The sequence below is a fragment of the Vollenhovia emeryi genome, unplaced genomic scaffold, assembly GCF_000949405.1.
Source record: "Vollenhovia emeryi isolate VEMERY1.0 unplaced genomic scaffold, V.emery_V1.0 DF939143.1, whole genome shotgun sequence".
NCBI lineage: Eukaryota > Metazoa > Arthropoda > Insecta > Hymenoptera > Formicidae > Vollenhovia > Vollenhovia emeryi.
The window spans coordinates 1,114,976-1,140,300 of record NW_011967223.1 but is presented as its reverse complement, the minus strand read 5'-3'; the positions used below and the strand labels follow the sequence as shown (position 1 = coordinate 1,140,300).

Sequence of the window (25,325 nt, the reverse complement as noted above, 5' to 3'; positions counted from 1 at the left end):
GAGAGAGAGAGAGAGAGAGAGAGAGACGAGACGCGTGCGACCCAAGCAACGTCGGCAAGGCGCAGCGTCGTCGTCGCGTCTCGCGCGCGACGTGACCGGCACGCACACGCCGCGAGAGAAGCGCGAGAGCGATAACCACCCTCGCACGGGTTGCCTTTAACGGGGCGTGGGTGCACCGCACCGCGCCGCACCGTATCGAGTCCGATGGTGGTGCGGCGAGACGGCGGGCGGTGCGCGTAATTCAAAAGGTGCGCGCGACGGCCGCGGCGAGAACATGACGGACGACGCGGAGTGTTGCGCGAATTCGAGGCGGCATCGCGTCGCGGGCGAAGGGACGATAATATAAACGTAGTGCGGAGGCAGGGAGCAGGGCGGAGGAGAGAAGGGAGAAAAATAAGGAGAGAGAAAGAGAGAGAGAGAGAGAGAGAAAGAGAGAAACTCCTCGGAGTAAAGAAAGCTCCCAAACCGAGTACCATCCGCGCGCGGCCAGTGATCCCAGTGAGCGCGGCTCGCGTGTTGCGCGCGCGAGAGCGCGCCCGCGCCTCTCCTCTCCGCCGAGTGCGTGCGTGCGAGAGGACCCAGGCCGTGAGCGCTCACGGGCCCCTCCCCCCTCCTCTTGGAGAATAGAGGAAGGAGAGGAGAGCACAGAGACTTTGGTGACTTCCGGCTGGCGACCGCGGCCCTCGCGGAGAGGATGCTGGTAACGTCGCCGACGGTCGTCACGACGACGGCAACGATGACGACAACTTGGCGAGGCCTCGACTGAGGCTCTCGACTACTCCGGGCCTGACCGAGCGGAGCGGAGCGGATTCTCGCGCACGGTACGCCGCGTCGTGATCGACGTCGGTTCCGTCGCCGCAACGGTGGCATCGACGAGCGTCGTCGTGCTGCCGGCCGCGGTGTGTGCCGCGATCGTTAATCAGGTGGCATCGCCGGATCCGGGTGCGAGAAACGCGGAAAACCGCGCTCGACGAGTGCCGACGGCGCATTCGGCGAGTCGTCGTCGTCGTCGACGGAAATTGGCCAGGGTTTTTTGGTCGTGTCGGAGTAACCGACGAATGTCATTCTTGAGTCGCTGTCGCTAAAGACTGGATAACGCGTCCTGTGACTATCCACCGATAGCCGCAGCGAGAAGAGGTCGTCGGGCGAGGGCGGTCGCGTAACCGCGACCGTACCGCGATCACGCGATCCGGAGGACCTTTCTCGGAACCACCCGCGATCCTAATAATCGCCTTCGAGGGATCTCGAAGCCGGTATCGATCCCGGGCCGTGGCGTGGAACGTACGGCGGGCTCTCGTCGTCACGGAGGAACCGCGTTTCACGTTGCGGTGGGGATTACCCCCGGGGCCCCGTTCCTAGCCTAGAACGAACTGCCTTCGTTCTCGACGACAAGGGAGAAGGAGCCGCCCACGGCGACGCCGAGATCCGGAGTACGGAGTAACGCGAGCGACGTCGCGACGCCGGCCGACGGCGAATCGCTTCCGGTGAAACCGACGACGCGAACGACGCAGCCAAGATGCAGGTGGCAACGTTGTTCAGGGAGAGCGCTACCCTGCTGGGTGCGTCCAGCCTGGACCCCCCGCAGACTCACCATCATCAGGGTATGCACCAGCCGCAGCCGCAGCAACAGCAGCAGCAGCAGCAGCACCAGCAGATGCAGCAGCAGCAGCAGCAGCACGCCACCGACATGCACCTAGTCAACCACCACATGCAGCACCACTACAAGATGTAAGTATCCGCCTCTCTGCCGTTCTTTTCGAGCACTGATGCCGGCGACCCGCGCTCGACGCTCGAAAGTGTTCGACCTTCGAGCCGAGTGAAGCCCGCTTTGGCGAGCGCGCGCGCGAGAGACGGCCACGGTATACCTGCCTGCGTCCAAGTTGTTAACTTCACGAACGAGAACCGTCCAGGACTTGTCGTAAAGAGCGAAGCTGTAGGATCTCCTCTCGCGTCGCTACATAAAATACAGCTCGGCGCGCCAAGTTGCTCTTAGGCTCTTTGTTCCCTACGCATCTTAGAAATTTGCCGGGGGCTTTTCGAATAGGCTCTTGCAAGATTACCGGACACTGGATGTTTACGCGAGTCACAACATGCGCTCGCAAGTGCGCGAATGCACTCGAGATTAATTAATTGGTTCACGTTACTGCGTGTCGCTCGATACGAGAGAATTCAACTCGTATTCTCGGGGACGAGTAACGAAATTTGGACACTGCGGCCTCACGAGTCGTTTACCTTGAGCCGCAGATCGCAGAATTGAAGAGCCGGAAAACTGAAAATGCCGAATGGGTCTTCGGCGTTTCGCTTTTTTCGCCGGGAAGCTGAATAATGAAGGCGATTTTGCGACCAGTTGCTTCAATTGTTGTAGAAACCAGGCGGTTTTTGCGGTCAAAACAACATATAACCGGTAAACCCATTTCGCTTTTTCCACCGGGTAGATGCTGTCCAAACACGTCTGGCTTTTGCATCAATACACCAGCCACTAAACGGCAAACCATATTCGTATACCAAACTAAGCGGCAAATGTTATTTGCCGAACACTAAAACCCGTAAAACCCATCCGTTCGAAGAAGCGACCTTGACAGCTTCTTACACACGAACCTTCGCGTTAACTCCACCTGACGGTATAATTTAGTGCGCCCCTTTCGCGCTGCATTTCTAGGCAAGATTCTTGTCGCCGAGTGATTAGATGAGAGGATAATAAAGCGACGAAGGGCGATGCTATCTCTCGTACGGATGCAGTTTCTTATTACCGTCGAACTCGGACCAAGCTACTTCCTGGATGTCTTTAATTAAACAATTTTAAACGAGTAGTAAGAGGAGTGCGTCTACTCGAAGAGAGGACGCGCTAAAGCGATTCCGCGACGATCGTCTTTCCCTCTCGCGACCTCACGCCCCTTTTTTCCTTCTTCGATTCGTCGGAATGATCGGCCCGCGGAGTGTCGCCGTGCCGCAAAAATGTTTATTTACGTTCGCCGGGATATCGACATTAACCTTTTAAACGACGCGGTCGGTTGGCGTATAACGTTGCCGCCGGTATCGCTGCCATTCATATTTGTTTTTATCCGCATCCGCGTGCGCGCACAGAAATATCTTCGAATGGAAACGGCTGGACGCGATACGATTTTATGAGCCACATGTTCCCGCAATATACGCGGACAATACAAATGGCGACTTAGATCAGCAGGTGAATTCTTCCCAGCGAGAGCGAGAGAGAGAGAGAGAGAATCTCCGAAAGCGAAATTGTTCTTGCCGTTTCTTTTTCAATATCTCTTGCCTTATGAATGGGATAAGAAGAGAGAGAGAGAGAGAGCACGCGGTAGATTCACACGATGTGCTGCGGGAGGAACTTGCCAGACTTTATAAATGGTGGCCTCAAGTGGCTTTAAGTAGAAGAAGTCGTGCGAACGGTTATAAACGGCAAGAAAAACAGAAAACCGTGCGAGGATCGAATGTCATCGCACTGGTTACTGTTACTCGTCGGTTTTATCGCATTATTATTCCTGTTATGACACGAAACGCTGAATTTTAAACGGCCAATTTCTTTTTCATAGGCTACAGGAGAGATACTCCCCGAGAATATTAAGATAAGAATTCCTAATCAAGGCCCAGGCATATCGCCTCAAATTATCTGCTTGAATTCACGCGAATAACATATTCCCGAGTCTTAACAGACTCGCTGGGACAACCGACACGCTAGCCGTTTAACTCGGCGAGCGGCAAGACGCCTGAATCCTGTTCAAGAGCATCCTGAACCGTGTATTATGCAAATTCGATAAGTCTTAAAATCTGATTTACGACATATCCGGAATAAACGGCGTCGAAGGCGCGAATAAAAGGTTCCGCCGACGAACTTGAGACCGGCCTATGACTCTGCGGGAACGTTCTTTCCCCGATAGCGTCGCCTTTGCGCCGCGCGGACTGATAAGCATGCAAAGCCGACGGTATCGCGTCCAAGGGTCATTTCTTTCCGAGACGTCGATGAGTCAGTCGCGAAGACAGAAATAACGCCGCGGCGCGGTAACGCCGCGCGGATAAAAAGGAAGGAGCGCGATAACCGGCGAGTCGAGAGCGTACGTTCGTTCCGCTCCAATTTTGAAATACGGGGGACGATCTATCATCCTTGAAAATTGGAGTAAAAGCTCCGCCTTTTTTGTTTTTTCGTCCGCCAGTATTTGCAACGTTTCCGTCGGTGCGATACATTAAAACAAGCTATCGAACGTATGATAAATCGGACGTTTTACATTTTCACCGTCCTAGTACCCGTGTCTCTATGATATCTAAAAACAAAGAGAGAGACACACACGTTTCGATAATGCTTAGCGCGAATGCGTTACACAGGCTATCTCTAAATTAACGCAAGTTTGAACGCGTGATCGCGAAGTCGCTATAAAGAGATTTACGTCTTTAAACGACGTGCGATCGATGGATAACGAGAGTGTATTGATAGCAATAGGCGCATCTAACAAACGACTGCAAATAAATCTGTTTTAAAACACTATTCGAGCCTTTTGTGATTTTAATCCTTCCTCAGGCGATGACTCTTGGCTCGTCGCAACTCTGCCAACTTGCTCAACAAATTCCGTACAAATATAAATGGATATTCTCTTCTGCCATCTCTGAATGAATCTCACCGAAAGAAGTATTATTATCGATTGTGTCACGCGTCTTACGTCGTCGCGCCGTTCAAGTTTTGATTAAATCTGTTTATCTGCCCTGTTCTAAATTCGTACATATTCAAAAGCTCGCGAGGTGAACGCTACACAGAGATCTCCCTCGGCAAAAGTCATCTGGACTTTCATTGAGATGCGAATGGGCCGAGAGGCGAGCAACGCGCTCGCGAGAGAGAGAGACACAGAGAGAAAGAGAGAGAGAGATCGCCGGTCGTTGCGGCGTGTCGTGTATCGCGGGTCCCAACGAAATTTTACGTAACATGTAAATGCGCTCGTCGTGAATGCGGTCGCGTTACGTGCCTCTTTCTCTCTGTCTCCCTCGTTTTCTCCCTTCCCGTCTCTTTTTATTGCCGAAGCGGCACTTACGAAACCAGTTTCGGTGTAGACCGGCGGCTCTCGGTCTCTCTTTCGGGAGATACGGCCGACGAATTTTTTCCTCCACGAGCGAGAGCGCGAGCCTCTCTCACCCTCCCCTCCCCTCTCCTCCGCACCAAGTTCAGAAATATTATCACGTTGTCGCCAAAGCGGTTCTCTCCTCCTCTCCCGCGTGTCGGCGAAATCCCCCGCGAGTATACCCTTCGGGGAAGGGGGATGATGGAGGCTGCTGGCTTCGAGAGCTCCTTTACGAATTTCGTCACGCGCGCCGAAGGGACGCGCTGCCGGCTGGCTCTGCATTTGTATTCGTTGCGCAAGGTCCGGTCGCGCCCTCGTTCCTTAAACAGTATAATTTGCGGAATCTCGTCGGCGACGAGCACTCTTTCTCCTCTCCTCTCCTACCCCGCTCCCGTTCACCGTCGCGGCGTGTCGGATTAAACCGCCCGAGATCGACGTTGCATCGACGAGGTCCAGAAACCGCTCGTTGCAGAAACCGCTGGCCGCCGCACGGCCTCCAAGTCGCGAGAGAACGCGCGCGAGTCGATCTTCCGCGTCGCCCAGGCGTTTCGTTCGAGAGATAAGAAAACGAGATAAAATTCAGAGGCGAAGTCGCGTCGCGATTAACGGAAGCGCGCGTGTCTCACGTGGACCGAGTTGACGCGTCAATTCGTTGCCGATTAATATCGCGCCCTCGCGGTTTTTCAATTATCGCGAACAGTATCGCGCGCTGTATAAAGACACATAACTCGATTATGCGGTATTATGACTCGGTCTCGATGAAATAGCTTAATACAATTTCCATGTAGGACGCACAGCGAATCTGACAGTACGATAATTAAAGCGTGCGTTGCTTTATCGCTATCAGGGGAGCGCGCTCCCTCTCTCTCTCTCTTGACTCGGCCAGCTACTGAAAATTAGTCTCCGGCTAAACTCGATTACCTCGCGATCGGAAATATCGATAGATTTGCTAAACGCTCATCCCGATAAAAAGCATAATTCGATCAGCGTGCACGTGCGCAAAACGTACGACGAGACGAGGGGAATATCTAACAACGATAGGCAATAGCCATCGGATTTACCTCTTTCTCCGCACGGGGGAAAAAAAGAAGTGCACCGCCTTGAAAGCTAAAAGTCAAATAAAAGAAAGCTTAAATTTATCGTCCGAATTTTTCTGCCCAAGTACGAAACTCGCTTTAATTTATCCGCAAGAAGATTAACAGGTTGATATTTGATATGAATAAAAATCAGCGGGGGCAGACCCGCGATGCACTTTACGGGTTACAAGTTTTAATTGCATCACTGAATGATTGCGAAATCGCTATCGGATCGTGCGCGTTCGCGTCTTTTTCGATCCTTCCGCACCGAAATTAGATTCGAGCCATGCTGATTAGTATTTAATTGCAAAGTTCTGGCGAGAGCGATGCTTGCAAATTTTATCACGTTTCGCTGAGGAACGCGAGTGCATTTGCATTCGTCGCGCCGCCGTCGGGTCCGCCTCGCGCTCCTCGCAATCCTTAAATTGCGGAATGTAATCAATGGATAGAATCTGTTGGAAAGACCAACGTTTCCGACTACATTTACCGGCAAATACTTCCACGGTACACGCTCGACATCGAGATAACGAAAGCAATAGCGCCGCATAAGCGCTAATCTTTATGAATTCAAATTTAATTTCTCAATGAGCTTAATCGCAACCACGACTGCGATTCCTACGATCGAAATACGCCAATTCTTGCGCTTCCAGAAGAGAGAGAAGATTGTCACCACTATGCATTTTCGAGCATTATATAAGTTATTCGTCTCCCCCCCCCCCTCTCTCTCTCTCTCTCTCTCTCTCTCTCTCTCTCTCTCAGTCTGTCTTTCTGTCATTAAATTATGTGAACGACCTCGCTGAAAATAGTCGGGCGGCGTCACGAGTCGTCGATAAATGGTCCGCGTTAACGTAATTCTCTAGCCACTTCATCTTCCAGCAATACTTTCTCGACTACTCTCGTGAAAGTGCGCTCGTGTATGTCATTTCATAGGCAATAATTTCACGCGTCGTTATGCAACCGTTTTAGGATCCGGGGGAGGTTATCGTCGCTCCATTTTTGCGAGCGCAGCGGAATTGACGTAAATGACACGCCGCTCTCGTCTCGATTCGCGCAGCGCGATAACGCGGAAGAGAGCAACAAACAGGCACGTGTCTCCCCTTCTTTATTATTCTATTTAAAATGTCGATACCGCGAGGACGGTCTGTAAAGTATCCCGCCCGAAAAACCGCCGTGCGGCTGAAGGTCGTGATCCTTGGAATCGAGTTTCAGACCCGCGGCTCTTCCCGCGTACTTTCCTCCTCCGTTGAAAGTCGCCGTGCTTTCCCCGGGAACGAGTCCGCCACGTGTCGTTACAATGTGGCGCACATTTTTCACCGGGGAGACGTCGCCGTCTAGTTACTCCAGTTTCCGAGACGGCCAAGTTTCAACGCGATGTACGGAATCCTCCTTACAATCTCCTCCGCGCGGCAAGGACGACGATAGTTGAGATATAAAACGATGTAAACGCTAAGAGAGAGAGACGGTGTCTCGAATAAACTTGAATAAAATCGGGAATTGCATTGCAATTACGAACGAGTGGAAAAAAGTTACGTAGCGCCGAGAGCGAGTGGAGCAAAACTCGTTTCTATGCGGAGAAAGTAAGAAAGAGATTCACCTTTTTTTTTTAATCGAAAATTCTTACGGTTACACAACTAACACCGATAATAGCGATCATAAATCACCATTCGCTACGTGATTTATACCTTGCTAAGGTGAAACAATTAGCGATCATTTTTCTTCGCAACTTTTGTGAAGTTGCGTGTTATCTGATTACGCGGATTAATAACGGTACATTTTTTAAAGGGGAGCAACGTACTCTTTTACGACTGATAAATTTCTAAAATCTAATTAAGTCGGAACAGTCCAATAATTGCTTTACACATCTTCACTCTTGGGTCGAAAAACTTGAGATTCAATCTCGAAAGTTTGCCCAAAATGACGAAACCCAGATATTCATTTTCGAGATCATTTCTGCGCGAATGTGAGGCAACAGTTATGTGTTTTCTCCGTAATTCGTAGACGGCGAGGATGCGCGGTATGGAAACAATAAAAAGAAATCCTTTCGAACGGCTCGATAAAAAACGACGTTAGAGAGCTTCTGACTTTACCGTATCAATTTCTATCAATGCTGACGTAATACAGCTACCGCAGTCGGGATGTAGCGGCGAGGGCGGAGAGTGTTTGATGTATAGAAGAGTCTCCGGAGAATTGAAGCCAAAGCCGCAAGAAGTTTGGACCAGACTTGGGGGCGCCAATAGGTCAAGGCTATCTGACGCTCCCGATGTGTATACACACACACCTACACATCGCCGGTCTACCCCGTTTTCCAGCAAATTCATTACGGAGTTCCTTGGGAATACTTGAAGATTAACGACGAAGATAGTTGACGGCGGGAACCGTACCGCGCGACTACCGCGCGCATTCGTCACCGCGTTTTTCGAACTTTCTCGCCGTTTGTTCTCTCGCGACCGAAAAGAAAGACCGGCGATGGAGCCGTTCGACTTTTTGGAGTCGCCGTACAAGAGGAAAAAAAAGACGGAAAAAAGGGAGAGAGAGGAGGAAAAAGAAAGACGTGCGCATAGTGAACTGACGTCGTCCTCGTTGCCGTAGTCGTCGTCGTCGTCGTCGTCGTCGTCGTCGTCGTCGTCGTCATCGTCGATGCGGTTGCGAGGTTGAAAGTAGGCGGGGAGAGCGAGTGCAGCAAGGACGAATCCTTTACCGCGATGACAGGCTTCGCTCTCCGCCTCCTTTCGATCCCACTACCACCACAGTGTTGGTTGGCAGGATCATGCTCTTCCCGTTGCTGGCTCCGTTGCCAACCCGGGTGGGTTTCCATCGGGTTTCGCAAAATTCTAAAACTTGCGGCGCGCTTGTTGCGACGAGAAATAAAATTCACCACGGGTAATTACCTGACGCGTTTAACGCGATTTCACGCCTCCCCGTACGAGCTGATCAAATGTGAAGCCTTGTGAAGCCTGTAATTTTCACAAGGCAGAGGCTCTCGAACTTTTTCCGTCGTTCTACCTTCTTATGTAATTTGACGCATACAACCTATCATCATTGTTAATCATCGCAAACATTGAAACAACTAGCATTCCCGCTGACAAATAGCAACGTGCACGGTGTGGATTAATTGTTACTTTTTTTTTCCTGATTTCCCCTCCTCGAGCGCTGAACGACGGCGCGGCGAACTTGAGAACCTGCGTCCTGGAGGATATAGCAAAAGCGCTCTATGCTCAAACTCGTTAATAAGTAACAAGCTAGTGGCGAGACACAAAGACAATCTTCGCATTATCGTGTCGCGTGCAATTTTACGCGATTACTCTCGCATAATTTTTCGATAGATACAAGCTGAACGGCACGACATCCGTTATCGTCCGTAAATGACAATGTGAATGGCAAAACAGATTAAGATGTCACGTGACATAATCGATGTTTCAATACTTAAATCTATTAATGAGGCGCAACGACAAAATACAAATTCCTTGGCGATACGTCCAGTCGATACGTAGTTACGATAAGTACCGTGATGCGGGATAGCGTGTTATCGCAAATCCGACTGCGAAAACAGAGCAGAACACGCCGAGCAACTCGACTGTCAACGGTTTTACGTCCGGGCTGACATATTTGAGTTGCCGTAATGTAGGTAGCGGAACGAAATTGTCGGTTCTGGGGAATTCGATCGATATGTAATTGGCGATGTACGCGGCGATCGCGTGGTATTTCCTTGGCAAGACAAAAGCAAACGCGCAACAATAGCACACGAGGCTGGCGGCGACAACACAGAATATCGAACGGCGATTGCTTCGTAAAGAATGCCCGTGGAGCACAAAGCTACGCGGGGGGGAAAACTCGAGAAACGTTAAACTCATTGTAAGAAAAACGTGCGTGCGATTCAGAACGGAGGCCAGAAATTAAACGGCCAGAATGGATAACTCTGCGACGACATGCGCCGATAATTTATGTAACAATTTCTCTCTGCGGAAAAATAAAATATTTCTCCAAGTATTAAAGCAATTGCTTTATGATAATACACGATTATACACGATAATATTTTCCACCGGTGAAAATTTCCAAGAAGCCGTTGCGGCGCTCGAGCAACTCGAAAATCGTCAATTAATTATTAACTTCCTTTTAATATTTTTTAATTACGTTGCACCGATCGATCGGGAGGATACTGAAGTAAGCCCCGTAGACTTCTACCCGTGTTCCATCTGCGCTGTATAGGAAAGGAGAGAAAATCGAAGGAGGAGATAATACGAAAACGAGGGAAGAAAAGCAGTTTGCGACACGTAAACGAAAGCACGTGGTGCACACGACGGGACGTTTACGTCGCGGATAATGTCGGGTCGTGGAGGAAACGAATGGTTCCCGGGGACCGAGAGGATCGCGGCTAGAGGACGCGGACGGAAAAACGAGGCGAGGTGAACGTAAACGCGGCCACGTGTCGCCGATAAATCGACCTTATCAATAAGATCGGGGCTCTCCGCGCTTTCTCTCTCGTTCTCCCGTCTCTCGCTCTCCCCCGTTCTCGTCCCGCTTCCCTCCCATCGTCTGGGCACCCAGTCGTAGTTATTCATATATTCCGTAAGTTTGGAATACATGAATAACCTACGAGTCTCAGGTATTCGCGCGAATCGTCTTCGATGAAGCTCCAGGTAAGAACCGCGCCGGCGACGACGGCGTTTAGCGCGTCTTGCAGAAAGCGACAGGTGACACGCATCCCGTTACATATCTGCCTCCCTTCCCCTCTTCCGAGTTATCTCAAATACTTGAGCGAGCACGGAAAATCATTTTCTCCCGAAAATATCAGAGGATTTTATTCCGAATGTTAACGCTCGGGGTCTTAACAGGTTTAATATTTGACAGCCATTCGATCACACGGGAGAAGATTCGAAATTGCTATTAAATTATTCGCTTCGCGAATATATATCGGAATTACATTCGGAGGATGCTCGGAAGCTCGTGCAATAGAGCTTCGTTTGTTCCCCGCGATTCTATATTTACATTTGTTGTGCATGGAAATTTGTTTCCCTCTTTTCTATAATGATTCTGTTTCAGCTTGATTACGTTATCTAGTCGATTACTGCCTTCGCCGAGTAATCGGCGGTGAATTATTCGTCGCGGAACGAAAATACGACGCGTGAGAGAAATTTTTCTTAATTTTCTAATATCATGTGTCATACGTATGCCATTATTTGACAGGTGCAAACTTTGCAGTTACAGCTCCGGTAATTTGATAAGTGCGATCGTATTTATGTGTGGTGGTGATATTCATTTTCATAAAACCAAGAGACCGGGATTTATAATACGAGAAAATGAAATAAGATTATGACGTTCCATCTTCATTATCCAAACTCGCTGTGACATAAGTTTGATCGCGAAAATAGAACGAAAATTCGTTATCCGTTATTCCACCATTATTCGTCGAAATAATGTCCCCGTGATCTTCCATATTCCGCCGCCTCTCGCCAAAATGGGTCACCAATGCATAATTTCGCGCTCTTCACTTTTTCGCGGTATTACAACATCGGACCGGACCAATCCTGACCGATCTCCGTCGCGAACGCGAAAAATCAACGAATCGACGAGTTCTTGCCCACGCTCGTTAGCGATTCGCATACATTGACATAAAAGCGTTTTTACCAGCTTCGTAAATGACGTGTCGCGGCAGTTAGGATCATATTATCGTTAATCGTCCTGCGAGCGAAAAACGTAACAACCTATTCGGCAATTGCGGAATTATACAAAGCAATTTCAATCGGTTGATGCATATTTGCTTAATCGTATCGTCGTCTAACCTAATAGTATAGCTGTATCTTTTTAAATTATAATACTATTGCCGAATAAAAAACCACTATTATCTCACCGGCTGCTGCGACTGACACTAACATAAGAAATTGAACAACAACGATCGTTGAAGTTAAATATATTAGTTGCAACTTTACGAGCACGAGGTGGTTCAAGGATTCTACTTTATATACCTTATTTTCTCCTTAGTTTCCCGACTGTCTTGTGCCATGTGTACGTGATACATTACGCGAGATTCTCGGTACATTACGCGGTATATTAAGCAGCTTGCGATAACGAAAGACCCTTTCTGCATCGACTCGCGCGTGAGTCAAAGCGACGCTGCGACTCGCACTGATTCCGGAGAGAGCTCGCTATAAAACGCGAATCATTAGGAGCCGAACAGCATCGTTACGATATTACCTGGCAGATATTAAAAGCCCTATATTAAGGTTCCGGCAAATCACGGCAATTATACCTCCGCGCCGCGCCGCGCCACACTCGCTATTTTAATTGTTCGGACACGAATGAAGGAGGGAGGGGGGAGGAGGAGGCCTCGTACACCGAAGTATTTATCTCGGCGCATTATTATTCCCGTCGAACGTGACCGTAACCCGCAATTGTTGCGTCAACTTAACGCACATGCCGCCGAGCTTGGCGCGCTGCGTATCGGCCGATCGCGAATTTTACGATCGCTCGCGCCGGCCGCAAATTCGACCGATACGCAATTACGGAATTGCCCTCGTATATCATCGACTGGCCCGCTCCGCGCGAGAGGGTCCTCTCCGCACGTCGTTTAACGCGCGTACGCGCCAACGGCCGCTGCGGAAAAGTTTTTCCAACTGCGGCCCAAATGCGATCCGATGGTCCGTGGCGTAGTGACGAGCGAGGCTCTCTGTCGGGTTCAATTTCGCGAAGTAACTCGCGCGCTGCCGACATCTCTGCAGAATGGCCAGAGTAACGGGGAAGATACGTTGCACGAAGAGAAATAATACTGACGAAAGGGTCTAACACCGAAGAGGCAGGTGACTTTATGCAAAACTTGATCTGTTAATCGAAATATAAATCGTGACGCTGGACTAGATGATCGCAGTCCGAGTGGGAATTAATTAATTAGTAAAAAAAGAAATAAAGAACGATAAAAGGGTGTGTTCCTAATTGGCGTCCCGATTCGTTACGCTGGACGAAATTTTACGCATCGCGTAGGAGGTGTAATAGAGGATGAGCTAATGAGACAGCTGTGTAATTTCGATACATGTCTGTTCTCGAGTGTCATTGTGATCAGCGCGGAAAATCGGGGGAGGGAGGGGGAACGATCGTGGCAAGCCAAGCTCACACGTGAGCTTCTCTCTCTCTTTTATACCTGCAACGCGCGCGACTGCAGCACAGATCCCAAAAATATCTCGGCGTTAGCTCGCGCACCCACGCCGGGGCTTTCGTTCGAACTCTACGCGCTTTTATTTATAACTCGATGTTAAAAAAAAGTGACAGCATGTCGAGAGTCACGCATACGTCGTCGTCGTCGTCGTTGTCGTCGTCGTCGTCGTCCCTGTCGTTTTACGGGCGTCGTGGAAAAAACGTGGCGCGCGTCCCGTTTGCGTGAGTTACAAAAGTCGAGCTTAACTCCGCGTAAATCGCAACTCCAAATTCGAAATTCGCGTTTGCATTAGCCTTCTCTCGCTCTCTCTCCTCCTTCGTCATCTCGTTTCTTGTCCCCTTCGCGTTACCGCTCCTTCCTCCACGTTCGCTACCCCTCGTCCACGTCGAATCCTTTTTTCCCCTCCGCCTCCTCTGTTCTTTTCTTTCAATTTTTCTCGTCCGTATGCTCTTTGTCCCTCTTTCTCTCCCGCGCATTCACCGCTCGGCATTTCTTCCCTCTTCTCCCTCTCCTTTATTATTCCCTCCCTCCTGCCGCATCTCTCTTTATTTTAGCCCGAGGCGAGCGCCGAGATGATAACGGAAAGTCGAAGGGGTTCGAGGGGAGTAAGCAGAAGGGGGAGGAAAGGCGAAAAGAGCAGGAAAGAGAGGAGGCAGTGAGACGGGGAGAGGCGGTGAAGTACGCGAGGGAAAGAGAGGGACGAAGAGGAGGACGAAAAAAGTGAAAGAGGAATAGAGAAAGACAGTGCGAGAGAAGAAGAGAGGAGGAGATGAAGAACAGGGGATGGGAGGAGGCGAGATAGAAAATGAACGCCCGCTCGTACAGAGAGCTCGTCCAACGGGCTCTACTCTTCTCTCCTCTCCTCTCCTCTCCTCTCCTCTTCTTTCCTCTCCTCTCCTCTCCTCACTGCACCTCACCGGGCTCTCACGAGCCGTGGTTTCGTAACACGCATCTCTCCCTCTGTTGAGCATCTTTCTTTCTCTGTCTCACTTTTCCTCTCGTCCCATCTCGCTCCAAGAGCACGATACATCGTACACGCTATGTATATATCGCTTCAGAAATTCTATATCTTGGCAAAGACGCGCGATGGAAACGTAGAATAAAACTTGACGTTAATGGGGTAATAGAGTTTTCCCGTCATCCGCGTCCTCGCGTCGTCGACGACGGCGTCTTAAATAAAAGTAATCTTTAAGCGTGAACCCACGGTGATCTATAAGCGGCGACTTGTAATTGCACACTCGATTGCGTAGCTTTCCGGGTAAGCAGGCACAACGACTTTTAAAATACGCGAGAACATACTTAAGGGAACGTATGGTATCGAAAAGTTAAGAATATGCATGTTATATAACCGATTGATAAATAAGCGTATATATTAGCTGCTAACGCTGATTGACGCTGGTTGGTAGGTGTGTTTACACGCGAGTAATTAGCGAATGATTAATCGTTGATTAATTTGAGATACAGACTATGCGATCTTCGCTGAAAATGATATTGGTCGCACAATAGTCGAATTCATTATCGTACTCGCGCTACCGTATCGCTGCACTTACTGAATAAAACCATCGTAAATGTGGACTTAATTGCAAGACACCTTGTTGTTTTATGAAATTAATTAAATCTCAGATAAGATACTGCAACAATAATTAATATACGCGACTCTAAACGTTTAATCATTTAATATATCTTTGTCAAAAAGGAAAGTCGGTTCCACGTACAATGCATCTCGAGTTAAATGCAGAAAGTCTTGTATTTAAACGAGCCTGAACTTAATATTTTCAAAGCGAAATTGATTAATATCGTCACTTTGTTCTTTGTGTCGTGCGCGTTTACCAATCAAACATATAATGCATCTTTACTCATCGAGTATTATACGATATTGTATTACCAATGATTTGTACAAAGCGTAGGATTTTTGAGGTTTCCTCAAACATAAAATTCATATCGCGGGAAATCGGAGAAATACACTCGAAAAATGAGAAGAAGCCCGCCCGGTGTGATTGCGCGTGCATGAATTAATATTTCCACTGTTTATCGAACAGATACAAAATCCGAGACAGATGTGGTCGAGCGGAGCGATGGTCCTTTGGACGAAAAATTTTCGCCGTTTATTTACTTCGTTTTGCATCTTTCAAATATTAACATTGCCCGATAATCGGGATTAAAATTAATGAAACGATGAAGCGCGAGACTGTTTAAATTTTCTGAATCGAGTACCTGTAGAATTAATTTCGACAATATAATATGTTTAATATAATACGATTGTAAATATAAAGCGAGAGAGAGAGAGAGAGAGGGGGGAGGGGAGACGCAAGGATTTTCGAGGAAAAAAAGGCGGGAGGAAAAACGACAAAGGGGCCTTTCATTAATATCTTGGTATACAATGCGCGGGTAATTTTTGTGCGAATAGAGATGCGTTCTGTATTTTTCCACAGTGGGACTCATTAAAAGTTGCTTGCGACTCAATTCTGGGTCGCGACGCAAAGTTTGGAAACCACTGCTGCAGTTACGCATGCCCGCTTTCTGTCTGCAACCCGATATAGATTATAACGTGATTAAATTGATGAACATATCATTTGGTCTAGAATTATAACGTAATTAGTTATCCGTAAAACGGATCACACACAATACACGTTCTCGACGAGCGCATAAATTGTGTACATTGCGTTTCGTGGATATCTATTTATGCGGATTACTTCCTCCGATCGTACGTGATTACTTTACTTGATCAATTTAACACCTGAATTGCAACAAAAATACCGATTGCGCGCTGTGTATAAAGCTACACGATTAAAGGTAGATTTTATCGCGCATTATTGGACGGCGACAGATCGATGAGGCAAAGTTTAATAACCAAGGGAATTGTGCACATTCTTCACCTCGATAAATAACTGCCGCGCATAACTTGTCCCGTAACTTATTGATAGGAGAGATTTACGGTAATTTTATTTGTATTTATGCGACATGTAGCAAACACATTCGTGATACGCATACTCGAGATAGTTTGCGCTATTCAAAGTGCAAGTGTCAAACTTATCTAAAGTTTAGAACTGTCAGATACACTTCTCAGATATTTTCACGGATTTGTAACATATTCGCATAAATATAGAATGTTGTGAAAATTGTAATTAAAATAACAGAATCTACGCGAAAGTGTGTATATGTCTTTTTTAAATTGTATTATATATATATATATATATATATATATCTCTCTCTTTTAAATATACACATGTGTAGAAAACTACTATAGTTGTGACAAACAAAATTGCACAAGAAAGGAGGAGAAAGAGAGCAAGAGAAAGGAGCGCTTATGAAATGACCGTAATTATGTCGCCTAATAATATCGCGATCATCGATTCAATTTCGTTCGAAATATGACTTGCGTGACGTTGCGAAAGACCGATAATCATCGCGTTTAGAGATCGATAACGGCGCGGCCGGTAATGATCGCCATTAGAGGGGACGACGACGACAACGACGAGTGTCGACTCTCTCGATTCTCAAGCTGGCTCGGATCGATAGCTCGAAACCGGTTCCAAGTTCCCGGTGGCTAATTGATCTTGCAAAGCGCAAGCGATGTTGGACAAATATTAACATCGGAGGTAATTATCGACGGACTTACGCACACACGCATTGCGGAGCACGCAGCAAAGATCGAATCTAGTTCAAAGCCGACTCGTAAGAAGCTAAAAAGCTTGGCATTGGATCCGTAGCTCCGAGCTTGGCTTGCAGCTTGATGCGTATATCGTTGTAATGTTTCAACCGATATTGCGAATAAAATAGTTTCGGCAATAAATCACCCTGTTACAAATCTTTTGGCCTTTTCCTCAAACTTTTGTCAACCTTTCGGATAATTTTAGCGTTAATGCGAAACCTTCGGGTGAGACACCAGAAGCAATTTCGATTTAATTGAAATTCCTTTTGTTACAATTATGCCTTTCACGCAGTGACGCCGCGTAATTTAATATATTATAAGCCCAAATTAGGTAACAAACTATGCTGATAGTCGCGGAATTCGAAAATTCCTCGCAACATATCTTCGACGCTCAACTTATTTCGCCTGCGTTCTGCCGCGTCGCGAAAGTGTTAGAGTTCGTTATTTTCGTCACGGCAATCTCGCGTCTTTCGGACGGCAGAATCCAATGGTGACGACTTGCTTCCTAACGTTCATGGAGCCTCGTCGGATACCGCCGAGACTTACAACGCACCGCGCCTAGACACGGCCGTCGGCCGTCCATGCCGAATCTCTAGGGAGCTCCGCGATTATTCCGGGCGCAAATTTATTTTTATCAGTCTGGTAGCAGCTTGTTGCCGGCGCTCGGGGCGCCGGCGTTGCCGGATTAGAAGTTTTTCGCATCAATATTTGCAAGCGCGAGCCCGCTTGTATCCGAGACAAGTCGGACTGATCAATACGTCGCGATAGAGAATTGTCGCCAGTAATAGAAACCGGACTCCATAATTTCGTAGAGTCTAGACGTCAATGTCACGAGATCACTTAACTGTCATTAGCAGATATCTAATTGACGCCTGACCAATTTTCCGTCCTTTTGTATATCAGCAAGGTGATTGTAATCGAGTATAGTGTTCAACGTTATCGTAGCGCACTCTTACAAATATAATAATGCAGCTAAGTATTTTACACATTACTTTTACACATTTACTGCTCCATCTCTTTGCAATTTCAGTTAACTCTTGATTAATTCTCGCTAACGTGTATATATACACATACACAGAAAAAATGCTGTTGAATTAAAAAAAAAAGTAAAGTTGCTTGAATCAAACATTAACGTCACGGGCTGCCACAAACATGAATAATTCACTCAATTACATTTGCTATGAATTGTAATTTTAAGCATTGAACTTTGTATCCATATTAAGACGACCATCTGATGTTTTTCATTCATTAATACTGACGTACTTTCAACAATTTTATTTCAATTACACTGATCCTGACGATACATCGTTTTTCTCGCACATACGCGGCGCAATCTCCGTGTTAAAACGTAACAAAGAAAACGCGGCGATTGGCGCAGACACGTTTCTTCGTATCGAAAATTGAACTCGCCGGAATCAATCCCCGAGTGCGCCGAGGAACGTCGCCTTCCCGACGGAAACTGCCGTCTTCTCGGCACCTTCGCGATAATATCCGTAAGAAGAATTTACGCACGGAAGGTAATTGCGGGGCCTGAAGAAGGCGAGGGGGGGGGGAAGAGAAGGATCAGGGAGAGCGGCGCGCGTTCCGAAATAGCGTTCATCGCGCTATCCGCGCCGGGCCGGTCGTAAAATTGGGACAACGGAGAAACCATGGAAAATCTGGCAGCCGTAGCGAGAGTGCTTCGCGTGTGTACCAGATTTCCCTCAAGAGGTGTGTACGAGGCGCTGCGCGACCGCCGTCCAAGATGCCGGGGGCCGAAACAAACGGGGCCCGCCACGGATCTGCGCGATCGGCAAAATCGCGTGCGCGAAATAAATATTTCGCCGCGCGGCGACTCGGCGCTGCGCGCGATTTCGGTTGCGGGCGTTGCCGGTGTGATGTAGGTCGCGCGTTACGAAATCGGTACTCGCCGCCAACATTGTTGCGTCCTTTTTCTCTGGCGGGGGAAGCGGAGTCGTTAGGCTCTCGCGGTTGCGAGATAGAGAGAGAGAGGGGAGGGGGGGGGAATGACTACAAAGACGACAACGACAGCGACGACGACGTTGCTATTAATCTCGCGCGGCTAATTTTGGAATGCTGCCTTATTACGCTTTAAGTGTGTCGCGAAGTTGGTGATTTCTGGCGTGTCTCGAGTATAATTAAGTTTAATGCGAGCGCGGCCTCCCGTCAGCGACGAGAGGGGCGGCGGCGGCGGCGGCGGTTAAATCGGATTAAGATCCCAGCGGAGATCCGCGCGCGATTGAATTAATATAATAATACGTACGACGCGAGATACGCGCGACGACGATTCGATCCGAGCACTTTTTTTCCCGGCTCTTATCGGGACGCGTCGCGATTAGCTGCGCGGGGACCGATGGTGATCATAGCTCGCGTGACGCTGCAAAAGTCGTAATCGCGCTCGCGGCTGGGTGTAACGAATAAATACGTCGTAAAAGGCGCGGAATCATACGGGCAAAAACGCCGGAGTAATTATACCTCGATCGCTTTACGAGAAGGCCAGGAGTAACGAAACAGGTTTCCAGTTTCTTGATTACTTGATGCAACACGAACGTCGGCCTCTCCTCTTTCTCGCGCGCGCGCGCGCGCGCGCCCGCGCGTTTACGTAATTTCCATTAACGCCGTTCATTAGCGCGACGGCGATCCAAAATCGCGCAAGGTATCGCGATCGATGGCGGAACAATCGTTGCTCAACGGTCGAGCCTACCACGGACCCCGTCGCCGGAAACTTGGCGACCGCGCGAAATTATCCCGGGGATCCGCGGCACATCCGCTTGCAACATCGCGCGGAAGCCAACGCGTCGACGTCAAAACGCGCGTATCCACGTACGAGAAACTAGTGTTAATTATCCCGGGGCTTACGCAACGAGCCAAACAATCCATTTCAACTTAATCGCTATTTACGCGCGCGCGAATTAAGAGTGCGCGGCGCAAACTCAACTCTCGCGAAACTCGCGCGAAACGCGACGATTAGACACGGATTACTGGAAAATTCCTGCTAATTAATTTCTATTCAAGTTTCGGCGGGAAATACCATCGCGGCACTTGTCCCGACGTTGTCTTGTATATGATAAATAAACGCGACGCAATCGACCTGTAATGCCGCAATAATTAATACGCGGAAAGACCGGCTAAGGCAAGAATAACGAAAATTAAAATTGTGCTTTAAGTCTGACGATTTAAGTCGGCGCGCGGTTCTCGGTTTTTCCAATACTGTCACGTACAGGTGGCATTCGGGAATCTACCATTAGACTGTTTGTTGCGAGAAGTGTTTCCATATGCCTCGGTGGTCGAATTGACCGAGAGGGAGGTCCAGGTTCAAACCCTGATTGAGATAATGTTTCTCGCAAAAAATTTAAATATGAAATATTTAGACATTAACACCCTGTCGCGGCTCTTGGTCCTTTATTCCTTCAAATAAAAATGTTGCCGTATAAATAGTGGGGGCGTCTACATTGTTTTGTGTTGCAACATTCACTAAGTTTGCTGCACAAGGCGCATGTGGTTGTCTCCACTACTTATGGCTATGACAACCGTGGATCCAGCTGTCCCAAATATTACTATTTATTGGGGTTATGCCAGCCCTAATTAGACATGTGGTAACCATATCGGTCTCTCCGTGTACGATAACGAAAGCTGTCAAGCCTTTGTTTTTCTATTATCTCAATCGTGAGCCCTCTAGAATACATATTTCCGCTGGCAGGTACGGCGAGAGATGCGATGAGTGAAAAATGGCGGTGTAGAGATTAGCCCTCAAGATACCCGTGTTGGCCGGGATGTTACATCGCCTTTTCTGAATCCTTCGTTCGCGATTAGCAACATTGCAACTGCGAGTCGGAGAATCCTGCGCTTAACAGCTAACCGCATCTCCCAAACCCGATCCCCGGTGCCGTAGACCGGAAGCGCCGGGATCGCCCGGCGCGAAAAAGGGAGGAAATTCTTCCTCTCGGGGAGAAATTTTCGGATCTCCGTCGCCGCCACGGAGCTCTCCCATCGCCCGCGCGAATCCTCCTTTCCTTCCCGTTCTTCCGTCTCACTAGCAACACCGCCTCATAAATAGCCGGTACCGGGGGCGGTCGTAAGGGTTTCCCTTATCTGCGTCAGCGTTTCTGCTCGCACAATTACCTACGGGTTTCCTTCGCGGTACGTACGCCACTTCTTTCTCTCCTCGCGTATGCACTCGCTTCCCTTTTTTTTTCCTCTCCTCTCCCGCTCTTTCGACAACTTGCGGACGTACGCGTTAGCATATTGCGCGCGCGAGCGCGCTCAAGCCCGGTTTACACGACTCGCTCCCTTCACGGAGTGACCGGACGTTCTGGCTCCCCGGGGGGACCCAGGTTCCGTCGCTCTTTCTCAAAAGGCCACTTTTTCATAAATATTAAACGCGAAACTATACGCGTTTGTACACTTCTTGTTAACAAACGTAGACGCGGGTATTAGATATCTCCGAGATTTATTCCCTTTGAAAAATCCCCCCACGGAGATTCCAGTTTTTCTCACCACCGCGGCACGAGAACATCCCCGATTCTTCATTTTTTGGGGAAACGCTATTCGATCAAGACTCAACCGTGTGTAAATTCGGCTTTACACTTGCACAGCCTTGCAGCTGACACGTACGGCCGCGAGGCCGCGTACGTGTGGACGAGCCTCGCACACTGACGTAATGCCCCGGCATTCGGCGAGTTTCGGTGGCTGTCGACTCGCCTCGCTCGACGGTATTCGCTCTTTCGACCTTCCCGTCCGAACAAGAGATGTAAAGGCAACGTGCGCCGCAACGTCTACGACGGGCGATGGAACGTACGTAAACACTGAGCTCACCGTTCGTTCCTCAAGTGTTCTCCGCCGTTGAAAACCGTTTCCCTCCGCCATGGAGAACGACGACGCGCCCGATCCGGCCGTTACCAAGGATGCACGTAGCGCGGGGACGCTCGACTATCGATCCTTCCACGAACCGGAGGAACTCGTCTACGAAATCGTCGAATATGACGAAATCGTTTCTCCGAGCGCGCGTTACCCGGCTTGACTTTGAAAACGCGGAACGGAAGCTATCGATACATTTTTTCGCGTTACCGGGAGCGAGACGCTGGCGCCGCGCAGCGGAATAGAATCGATATATAGCAGCGTGTATCGGGGAAAGAAATGCACGGAGAGGTCCTACCGTTAGAATTGCTTTCGATTTCTTCCTCCAATTTAATATTACATCGGAGAATATGGATTTCGTGATGAATGCGAGGAAACATATAATATTGGCTAATAGATTGCGCAAGTTTTCTTCACCGCGAGATAGACGCTACTTCCGCGATCGGTTTCGATTACGAAATAACGGAGGAGGACGCGCGAGTTACCTTGTAATTTTTCTCAGAATCTGTTAAACGCTACGCGAGTTTTCCTGCCTCGATACAAATCGATCGGGAATTTATGAGCCGCGTGCCGACGCACGCAAACGTAATCAAAATAATCTTTTTCTTTTTCTCTGCCTCGTAATTGTACTCCTCGGCTACGGGGCAAAAATCGCGCTAATCGCTCGCGTAGTCTTCAATTCCCAGCAATTCCCTTGAATTAGAGATTGTTGTTTGAAATATCACTTATCGCTAATTTAATAAAGAGGAAACGCCGTGATTATCCTACGTTGTCCCGATTGACAGTGTAATTACGTCTGAAAATAGACTGTTTAAAACTGAGAAAGTGCATTTAACGTTGAAATAAAAGTTAAGATACGAAATAAAGGTCTCCCGTCATAAAAACTTCGGATTGCGTTATTTATGTGCAAACTTTTCAGCTAATTCGGCGCGCACTTTCCCTTTGCCCTGAATATTCTCTGCCAGAAAATTTATTTTACTTTCATAATAGTTCTACTATATTTCGCCGTACACACGGGGGAGGGGGGGGGGAGAGAATAAAAACATTACGGGCCGCGATCTAAATGGGCCATTGAGAACGGTTAGTTTCAGCACTTCAACATTCACGGATTTTCCCCCGGAGTATCCTTCTTTCAAAAGCACGTATAAACGGGACATGGAAACATTTCCGTCGCATTCTTTTCGCCTTTAATTCGCGGAAGGACATTTAATTGCGATAAAATACCCACTCCTTGCGATTCGCAAAGCTTTAGAGAACACCGTTGACGTCTTTGGAGGACCATTTTCGAGCGCACTCCGCTACAGAATTACTTATCTAATTACTTATCTAACGAGAACCACTTAACGTTACTTTAACTTTTACAGATCTAAATACGATCTTTTTATTTTCGTCCCGAAGTCGCGTCCCCGAAGCCGGGATTTAAATGCCATTTTTTTTACAGGCACGGTCAATTATTCATTCTAATTGAGGCGCTTTGCGCGAACGTTCGCGCGAACGACAAAACCCCCGCGCCCGTGGGAGGCGCAACCCTGGATTAATAATAATTTAACTACTTGACTCGTATAACGCCATTCGCGGAGAATAATGTTGCGAGGGCACGTCTCTGCCGTCTGAGAGCCGGGAAATCGAGACGCTTCCTCCGCGATGGGAAAAGGTCGAAGCGATATCCGAGAGTTATAAAGACCTCGCGCGTCGACAGGAGATATTCTGCTTATTTTTCGGTCGCTGCAACGCTCGGTAATTAAAACGAGCGCGCAGCATTGAAGCGCCCGGCCGGCGTTTGCTCGGGCGAGGACCACGGGCGCGATCCGTTGCCAACGCTCGGGTGCAGCAACGCGGAAAAGCGCCGCGAACGCGCACGTGTCCGACAAGGAGCGCGACGACGATTTCGTCGCCCGTAATACCGGCCGCGAATCCCGCCGCTCCTAATTGGCTGCTGAACCCGCTCCTCGGGATGACTTTCGTTAATTGGTGCGCGCGCGAATGGCAGCTGGAGGTAAATCATCAAGACGGATAATATCTCGGCGGAGCGAGCGCCGCGAGCGTCGCGATCGCTCGATCGCTCGAGATCGACGCTGATATCAAACACCGAGCCCCCGCGCTCTTGTTGACATTGCTCGACTGACTTGAGCGTGGATGACAGCGACACGGAGAGGGGGGACCCGGTAGCTAGGTGACGCAACTAAATCTCGCTGAAAATTCTACGATAACTGAGATTCGCGGTAAATAGACCGGCGGCGTTTCCAGCGATATTTATTGTCTTATTATTATGCGGGCTGTTTCATGAATAGCGGCGGGGAGCGGACAGTTGGAAGCCAATTTGCGTAATGATATCAGTGTACGAGCTGGTCAATGAAATGGTATGAGTAACGTTTCGTGTCCCAAACGACTGAATTAATCATTAGGCGGAGTTAGATTACAGTTATTAGTTAATCGAGTCGTGTTCAATAAAAGACATTACGCCGTCGCTAATGAATGAACATCGCAATCGGTCAATCGTCCACCGCTCGTGGGCCGCGTGTTGCATTAAAAAAGGACGCGGAATCGATGACGTGATGGGAGTAGCGATTATTATTGATACCACTGTCGCGAGTCGCTCCTCCCCCCCCCCTCCCGTCTCTTCGTTATCGTCGCCGATCGCGGTAACTCGCGATTAGTCGCGGGCTTTTTTTCTGCGCGCGCGCGCAGACTCGACTCAGTTATACGGCGGATACGGCCTTATTAGCGTTGCAATTATATCCCGCGTATCACTGTATTACACAATGGCAGTAACGAGCGCGCATGCAGTAATAAATTACGACGGCTCCCGTAATCATTACCGTGGAGTTTCGTGTAACAGCGGCGTCCTATCAGTTTACATTCGACTTTAATTGCAGCGTGCAGCGCACCGGCGTCGGCGGCGTCGGCGTCGGCGGCGGCGGCAGGCGGCGCAGCTTTTTGGAGCGAACGCGAATTCTCGCTCGCCCCCCCCCCGCGCGCGTGGTCAGGGTATAGCTATAACGGGTACGGAATAATTAAAAGCACTTTTAATAAATTAATATAATATTACCACTCATTTTCCGGGCATTATCCCCGCGAAACATTTAATAATGCCCCGAAGTAGACGGGGGCAGCGTAGAGCAGGGAGCGAGGGGAGGGGGGGGGGAGATCTTTCTACCTCATTTTTTTTCGATCAACGGGTTCATTAATTCATCGTGCTGCGCTGCGCTTCTCGCAAAATTATTCCGCCCCTACAGCTCGCGTATATCGTACAACGCCGACGTGGCACGTGTTATATGTATATCGGCCATCGAACACTTTTTTTTTGCCTGCGTGCCAGACATAATAATTATGCCGAAATTAAAAACATGTATCGGCCAATTATTCATCGTGCCGCGTCGGCGGGACCGGATGATAAAGTCCGTACGGATGATCGAGGATATCTGGACTAATGAAGTGTATATGGAATTTGAAAATGTGCGCCCGTCCTAATTGTTATTATCGTTTCGGGGAAAAAAAAAAGAGCTGCGAGCCTGCCCCTCTCGGCTGCA

At 48.7% G+C, this 25,325-nt stretch overlaps 2 protein-coding genes across 4 annotated transcripts in view; one reads left to right on the top strand and one right to left on the bottom strand.

The window, feature by feature from the left end:
* Positions 1-25,325, bottom strand: part of LOC105566647 — a 131,820-nt gene that overhangs the window by 21,825 nt on the left and 84,670 nt on the right. Inside the window, exon 1 of one of the 3 annotated variants that reach the window (XM_012020819.1) lies at positions 1,592-1,620. The exons of the other annotated variants lie outside the window; for them this stretch is intronic. Within the exon in view, the coding sequence (XP_011876209.1) occupies positions 1,592-1,597 (6 nt within the window). The 5' untranslated portion in view covers positions 1,598-1,620. Of the gene's footprint in view, positions 1-1,591; positions 1,621-25,325 lie in introns of those variants that run through there. 3 annotated transcript variants of the gene reach the window in all.
* Positions 7-25,325, top strand: part of LOC105566649 (probable serine/threonine-protein kinase yakA) — a 115,952-nt gene continuing 90,633 nt past the window's right edge. Inside the window, exon 1 of the mRNA XM_012020820.1 lies at positions 7-1,728. Within this exon, the coding sequence (XP_011876210.1) occupies positions 1,517-1,728 (212 nt within the window). The 5' untranslated portion in view covers positions 7-1,516. The remainder of the gene's footprint in view (positions 1,729-25,325) is intronic.